Below are 8182 nucleotides of genomic sequence, written 5' to 3'. Positions count from 1 at the left end.
GTCGCGCTCATATTCGTCTCTCAACGTTTCTCTACCATGTAATATCATTTTTCCTTGCCTTGGATCCTCTTCTTCCCTTTCACAATTAATATTTGCACGACGAAGAAGTTCGCGTGGGTGTTCATATCGATTAGTTGCTAAGTCGATTACACGTCTCCTTTCCCTTTGATCTTCCAAATTTTCATCTTCTTGCGAGTTTTCTTCAATGACTTCCATATGTTGCCTTCGCCTATCATTTCTTCGATTAGATTGGCTCAGTCGGGAAGAACTCCTACTGGATCTTGACCTTGAGCGTGTAGCACTTCTTGACCTTTGTTCTTGTAATCTAAGATTCTCTTCTCGTAAATCATCATTTTGACGGATTAGATTCGCACGCTCTTCTTCTTCTCTCTTTCTTTCAATTATTAATCTTTGCCTAAGCTCTGCAATCGTCATATTTCCTTCATTCGTTGTAACTGGTTCTTCGTTTTCAATTCCCTGTCCTTCCTCTGTGGAATTCGTCATCGCAGTATGGACACTCACTCACTCTATCATAATCTATATCATTATTCTGTCATTGTTCTCGCTGTGATTCAATTGGAATTTCTGTTCTTTGATGTTCTTCCATTCTTTCCTCTTGTTGCTCAAGATTTGTAATTCGTCTTCGTTCAGCAAGTCTGTTACTTCTTCTAGTTGTCATTCTTTGTTCAACAATAGACTCGATCCTTACAATTTCTAAATTTTTAGATCTCACTTTTTTTCTTAAAATCTATGATATACTATCAGGAATTATCATCCAGAGCTGTTTTCTAGCGCCAAAAATGTAGTTGTAAGAAATCTTACAACTACACTCCACAATAACTGATTCAATTTCTAGGTGATCATTATGAACTCTTGTTTTATTGACCAAAGATTAAGAATGTTTACAAGAATGATTCAAGTAATACAACAATTCTACTTGAAACCTAAGCTCACTTTCTCTCTCTTCCTATTTCTTTTCCAAGACTTGTCCTAGAATCCTCCCAGAAACAATGACTCTCTCCTTTATATAGGATTTTACATAGTGGATGACAACTAAGAATCCCATTATTTTCGGGATCTCTATGCGACATATTCGCTCATATACAATCGTTTCATCTTCGCATAGCATACTTCTTCGCATGATTCTTTACACTTTACTCGTGACTTTGCTGACATTATCTGGTGCGTCATCTCAACTTTACTGTGTGCGACGCCCTTCGCTTAGATTGTATTCTTTACTTCGCGTAGTTATTAACGTGTGCTATATTTAATTCCTACACCACCTTTTTGAAACGGAGGTAGTACAATATAATAGGATGTCCACAATTCTAAGAAAATTGTAATAAAAGTATATATATATGGTGAAGACAACGTTAATGATGATAGCTGGTTGATTACTACAGTTTTAATGATTTTTTCCCCTCCTCGATATTGTTTCACGTTCTTTTCCTCCTTTTCTCGTTTCCTTTTAAATTTTGCTTTACTAAAATTCTAGTAATCATTTTCTTTCACCTGTTCTCATGCCTAATTCGTACCACAGCGCAACATTTTGTAGTGCTTTGTGAACGGATTCTGGAGCCGGCCGTACATGCTTTTTCTTTTCTCTGTTTATAGAAAAAACTAGGTGAAGTTGCATGAGCCTACGTCCTACCAATATGAAAACTCTTTTTGGATAGTCCATGGACGTGTCTAGCGAGACGATCTTGAGAAGTGTTTGGAGGAGGCATGATCCCTCCAGCTGAGCTGCCCACGAGAATACAACTTTAACCAAAAAAAACCCAGGTGAGTTAGTCACAAATATTATCAAAAAGATGAAAACTTGGAATATGCTGGCTCCACAATAATCTGTTCCCATGCACGAGAGTTGGTCACAAGAATTAAAGTAACGTACCAAGCTTCACCAGAATCACCACATGAGTCAATTGCAGAAATGGTACACTGTTGGTACCTCAATGTCATTATGGCTGTGCCTGCGCCTTTGAGGTAAGGTTGCCAGGGACATATATAATTACACAAATTCCTCACTTAGTGCTTAATCCGAGTTCCAGTACGTTGTAACATCTACGGACTGACATACCTCGCAAGTCCTAAGAGATATTGTTGCTAACATGCATACGAGCTTGCCAATTTAGGAGCACTAGTGTCAGCGTGAATGATCCCAAAAAATATTAAAGAACCCAAGAATTCTGGAAAATTAACCACTGGGTTGACGCTTCATATCACTAAAACGCCAATACTAAATAAGACAAAAGATTTGGTAACAACAATAACTAGGATTAGTCTCTCCAATTAAGTTTAGTGGATGGATGGCTCGAGATAATCCGGAACTAGCTAGCTAGACACATCTTACACTTCAAGCAGAAATGAGTTGAATTAGATGGTCTTATTTTCAAACAACCTATGTGTAGCTCAAGTGCCAATTAACCAACCCCACTTAGTCTTACACTGTTGGTTTACAAAATTACATATAATAGAAGACCTTGGCTTTAGCTTATTTCATCGTAGACAGGTCCAAATTCAGTACTATTGTTTTCCAATTCTCAACAACTCACATAATTGCTCCGTGTTAGGCACTTCAAGATTTGCCAGTTTTTCAACTTTACGAAGTCGATCTGATTCTATTCAAGTCATCCGGAATAATTCGGAAGCTGCCACATTTATATGCAGCAATATATATGAAGTTATTTTGCTTCAAAAAAAATAAAAATGAAGTTATTTCCCGTTACCTGCCACATCTTTTTTATGGCTTATTCCATACAGCTAAGGTATTCTTTTGAGAAAGCATCGGATCACAGAAAAGCATCAAGGCGATGCGACAATACTGTCAGTACATATATTATCAAAACAGTACAATAAATTTTGGGTTACTGGCAGATTCAAAAGAGTGCCTTCGAGCCCTTGACTATTTTAGGCGCATACTGCTTCCACCTTGTTTAGTCTTTAATGGGGTTCTGATAAGTGGTTAGAGTTAGTGTAGTACACCAACTATGAAAAAATGTGAAGTGTCAGAGAAACACGAGCGACTGCGCAAAGCCTATAACTATAATGTTTCCGTGGCTATTTTTACATGGCAGTGGTTGGAATTTGATGATTTTAACATTTCGTTCGGAATGTGTTTGTTAATATCAGAGATTAAAACCATATGGTGTACCATTAATAATAATAAACCTCATGTAATTAACTTATGCGTTTCCGGCACGTAAGTTCCATCGTTAATTTTATATGATCATTTAAAACGTTCCCTAATGGAAATAGAACATCTTCGTTACACAAGCTTAGATGAGTTGCCAAAAGAAACATACACACTACACACTTAGAGAAGAAGAGACCGACTTGTAAATTTTCTACTCTTAACATTTCCGGTCGATATCTCATTTTCATAAAGAAAAAAAGTCACCACTGAACTGCCCCCATTATATGCTAATCAAGTCTTCTCTCCTGTTATTGACTCTAACTAACAGAAGCCTTAGCTTATTAGTAATGTGGAGGAGGAGGTGAAGCATACAGGTAAGGTTTGTGTGGTGTTGGTGTTGGTGGTGGAGAATGCTTATACGGCTTCCCTGGAGTAGGTGGGGTGGGTGGCACATAGTATAGTTTCTTTGGTGGCGGTGGAGATTGCTTATATGGCTTCCCAGGGGTAGGTGTTGGTGGCACATAGGATGGCTTCTTTGGTGTTGGTGGTGGAGAATGCTTATACGGCTTTCCAGGGGTGGGTGGTGTTGGTGGTACATAGTATGGCTTGTGTGGTGGTGGTGGAGAATGCTTATACGGCTTCCCCGGAGTATGTGGTGTTGGTGGAACATTATATGACTTTTTTGGTGGTGGGAGAGAATGCTTATACGGCTTCACAGGAGTGGGTGGTGTTGGTGGCACATAGGATGGCTTCTTTGGTGGCGGTGGAGATTGCTTATATGGCTTCCCAGGTGTAGGTGGTGTTGCTGGCACATAGGATGGCTTCTTTGGTGGTAGTGGATTTTGCTTATATGGCTTCCCAGGTGTAGGTGGTGTTGCTGGCACATAAGATGGCTTCTTTGGTGGTGGTGGAGTTTGCTTATATGGCTTCCCAGGTGTAGGTGGTGTTGGTGGCACATAGGATGGCTTCTTTGGTGGTGGTGGAGTTTGCTTATATGGCTTCCCAGGTGTAGGTGGCGTTGCTGGCACATAGGATGGCTTCTTTGGTGGTGGTGGAGTTTGCTTATATGGCTTTCCAGGTGTAGGTGGTGTTGCCGGCACATAATATGGCTTCTTTGGTGGTGGTGGAGATTGCTTGTAGGGCTTCCCAGGGGTAGGTGTTGGTGGCACAGGATATGGCTTCTTTGGTGTTGGTGGTGGAGAATGTTTGTACGGCTTTCCAGGGGTGGGTGGTGTTGGTGGTACATAGTATGGCTTGTGTGGTGGTGGTGGAGACCTTGGTTTCAATGGCTTCCCTTGTGTAGGTGGTGTATGAGGCACATAATGTGGCTTCTTTGGTGGTGGTGGCGGAGATTTAGGTTTATATACTCCAGGGGTTGGTGATGCGGGAGGGTTATATGGTTTCTGAGGAGGTGGGTGCACAGGTAGTGGTGGTGGAGATTTATACTTGTAGTTAACAGGAGTTGGGGCAGGAGAAGAAGATGGTGGTGGTGGAGAAAATTCATAAAAATGATTTCCATTAGCAAGAAGAGGAAAACTCAAAGAAACCATTATTACTAGAAGAGCACTAGCAGAAATAAAGAAAGCCATTGAGGCTTTCTTCCCTCCTCTGTTTCCCATGCTCATTCCTGACCAAAGCTGGTTGTGCTCTCAAACATAGCTCACTACTCCTCTATATATAGTAGAAATTTACCCTCTCATCAAGTCTACAAACAGATTAAAAAAAAAACAGTAAATTCCAAACTCACGTTCCAGTCTAAATTTAAAAAAGACAAATTTTGATAGGTTCGAGTACATTTCAATTATTTGGGCAAACTTTAATTTACTTTAATCTTCATTTTTCAGTCGGTCAGTGATGATTTGGTTCAATAAGTCTTTTGGGTTTTTACCCTTTACTGGCCGAGTGTTTTCACTTGTACTATGCTGGAAACATAAAGAGCCCATCACTGACACCCTTGTAAAAAATAAAACATCCCACGTTTCACACCGCATTCAAACAGGGTTCATATTTGGGTCATTAAAATGTGAATTGGGACTAGGGATATTAATGTATTTTAAGAGCTTTATACTATAGTTTACATGATTAAGAAGGTGCAATCATTATTTATGCTTTTACTTTGTTTGGGTTTTTCGTCGAAACATGTTCATTTTGGAGATCTTGAAAGAGGGATTTGGTGCCTGACTTTCCATGCTAACTTTTTCTTTCTCTTCTCTTACTATTTTTCTACGGGTACGAAAATTTCTTGTCAATTCCTTGTTTGAACTATCTCGTATATTCTAGCTAAGGAAGGCATTGTTTACTTTCACATGGCTAGGCAAATAACTTATCAGGATCTTAATTTCCATCCTATGCTTGTCACTGGGCAATAATTCTGTGTCTGGGAAGTCGTTGCTAAAATTTATACTTGTATGCACCATTTATAGATGGAGTTAACGGAGGCTGACGGAATTTCTGGAATACTACTGGGAGTGAATAAAATGATGGAGAAATGATTTGGGCCTTCAAGCCGACATGACCTAAAATGAGATCTTTGTATCAGATAGTTAGGAACGATTTTTTGGGACCATGGTTTTACTTTGGGTAAAGGCATTAGAAGTAATTATTGATCACCCCATATCTAGTTATTTATTTAATACCTAATCTACTCTCTTAATTAATTTTAGGTTATGATTAGTGAATGATTTAGTTAAAAACAATTACTGAGATTAAATTAAAAGATGAGTTTATTATTAGTTGAGTAGAATTATTGAGAGAGTAGAGTTAGAGAAGATGAAGGAGAAAAACATGGAAAATAATTTTTTTTCCAATTCACTAAGTTTGAGTATTCAAATGATGAAAACTCATCTGATTCTTCATCTCCATCCTCTCCTAAAATATTTGTTAATCTTCAAAATGATCCGGATTTGAACTGGATTTTGAACAGTTCGGTTACTTTATATGAAGAACAAGTAACCGAACTCATCTGAAGCTGTAGTTCGGTTGCCCCGTGAGATGAACAAGTAACCGAACTCATCTGAAAGTGTAGTTCGGTTACTTGTTCCAAATACGCAGGTTACCGAACTCTCAAATAATTTCTAGGAGTTACAGCGTTATGTTCGGTTGGTTCTCAACTAACTGAACTTTGATGTACAGAGTTCGGTTGGTTCGCAAACTGCATGCACTTTTGATCTAACCGAACTTTACGTAATATAAGAGTATATAAGTTTACAAAGTTCGGTTCTTTCGCAAACTTGAACCTAACAGCTAACCAACCGAAATCTGAGTTCGGTTTCTGCGATAAAATTGTGAAGTTACGGAACTTAATAAACAAAAAAAATGTGAAGTTCCAGCGTCTATTGGCTAAGTTCGGTTACTTTGTAGTTTTAAATTTTTTTGCGAACAAACCGAACTCTATTGGCTAAGTTCGGTTATTTTGGAACTCAACATAGTGGCCACAACAACACAGTTCGGTTAGACTGGATTTGTTTTTTTTTCGGTTCTAAGGGTGGAGTTCGGTTACTTTCTAATTTTATTTTTTTTTGCGAAACAACCGAACAGAAAGTTCGGTGACTTAGTTTTAAATCCAATAGAACCGAATTGTTCTTCGTGTTCTTCATTTTCAAGAAGTTCGGTTAGTAAACTAGGGTTTTTTTGGAAAATCGACCTAACCGAACATGACTCTGTAACTCCTATTAAAACCCTTATTTTGATGATTTATATTCGATTGAAGCAATCAAAATCAAATTAAAGCGAAGGGTTTGTTGGAAAATACCTCCGGAGTGGTCCCATGGCAGAATCAGGTTGCGGCTGGCGTCTTTTATACTCGATAAAATTATTATGTAACCGAACTTAATTGTGATTGCATTGATGTTGTTACATTTATTAAATAGGCGGTGGTGGTGGTGGTGGGAGGAGGTGGTGGTGGTAATCGGTGGTTGGTGGTGGTGATAATCGGAGGTGGTGGTGGTGGTAATCGGCGGTGGTGGGCGGTGGTGGTAATCGGTGGTTGGTGGTGGTGATAATCGGAGGTGGTGGTGGTGGTAATCGGCGGTGGTGGGAGGAGGTGGTGGTTATATATATATAGAGGTGGTTATTAGATTGATTTTAAATTAAATTAGGTTAAGGGTAGGTTAGTCATTTCAACGTTTTAGGACACCCCTTATCACTATAAGGAAGGTGGCCTAATAAAACCATGGTCCCCTCAAAAAAACCATGGTCCCTAAAAAATCATTCATAGTTAGGGGTGAGTATGGGCCATTATGGGCCGGTTTTTACCTCATCCGCATCCAATCTAATCCATTACGGATTTCAAATTTGCGCATCCAATCCAACATCCATTGGATGCACGGATGAACGGATTGGGTGCGAATAATCCAATGGATTTATGTTAGTTAAAATTTATAATGAAAAGAATAAAACCAATATAGATGACTTCTTATAGAACCTGCATATTTTATATATCTATATAAATATAGAAGTGTCATGGACAACACTCCAAGTAAAAACCTTAAAAATTCCAAAACTATCTATATATTTTCGAGAAACTATATAAATGCCCTTAATCTAACGGATATGGATGTCCAACGGATTTTCAAGGTTGCATCTGAACCCAATCCGTAATCCGTTAGATTTCAAAATTCTCATCCGCGTCCAACCCATTAGCGAACGGTCCGGACATCCATCCCCAAAAATACGGTTGGTCCCGGTTAAATCCACGGATTACGGATAAAATGCTCACCCCTACAGATAGTATTGTTCGTGGACCTGTAGTTCTTCTTTCTTGATTGATATTCCCTCAGTTTGATGAAAAATCATATTTTCACTTTTTCAATTTGACCTATTTTTATGCAAAAAGTGAAAAAAAATGAAAGCATCGTTTTTCTTCAAACGGAGGTACCGTGGATGTGGTATTGACCAGCATCGAAAAGATCAGAACATGCTCACTCAGACTTCAAACTGGCTGGTCATTTTGATTTCAGCTTTGATCGTAAACTAGCATAGCTTCTTGCACTTGACGATGTTTGGCAGGGGATATGGGCTTCATTATGGTCGCTTTGGATTGGCAGTAAT

The 8182-nt window shown here is 38.9% G+C and overlaps 1 protein-coding gene across 1 annotated transcript; it reads right to left on the bottom strand.

Moving 5' to 3' along the window:
* Positions 1-3474: 3474 nt before the first annotated feature.
* On the bottom strand, positions 3475-4758 carry LOC113350660 (leucine-rich repeat extensin-like protein 3). Its single transcript, XM_026594794.1, has one exon. The coding sequence runs from the start codon at positions 4756-4758 to the stop codon at positions 3475-3477; it is 1284 nt and encodes a 427-aa protein (XP_026450579.1).
* Positions 4759-8182: the final 3424 nt, after the last annotated feature.

Source organism: Papaver somniferum, chromosome 1 (genome assembly GCF_003573695.1).
Source record: "Papaver somniferum cultivar HN1 chromosome 1, ASM357369v1, whole genome shotgun sequence".
NCBI lineage: Eukaryota > Viridiplantae > Streptophyta > Magnoliopsida > Ranunculales > Papaveraceae > Papaver > Papaver somniferum.
This window is presented reverse-complemented; position numbering and strand designations above follow the sequence as displayed.

Bases quoted from the DNA above. Each gene is read 5' to 3' on its own strand.
- LOC113350660 (XM_026594794.1), bottom strand. From the start codon at position 4,758: ATGAGCATGGGAAACAGAGGAGGGAAGAAAGCCTCAATGGCTTTCTTT.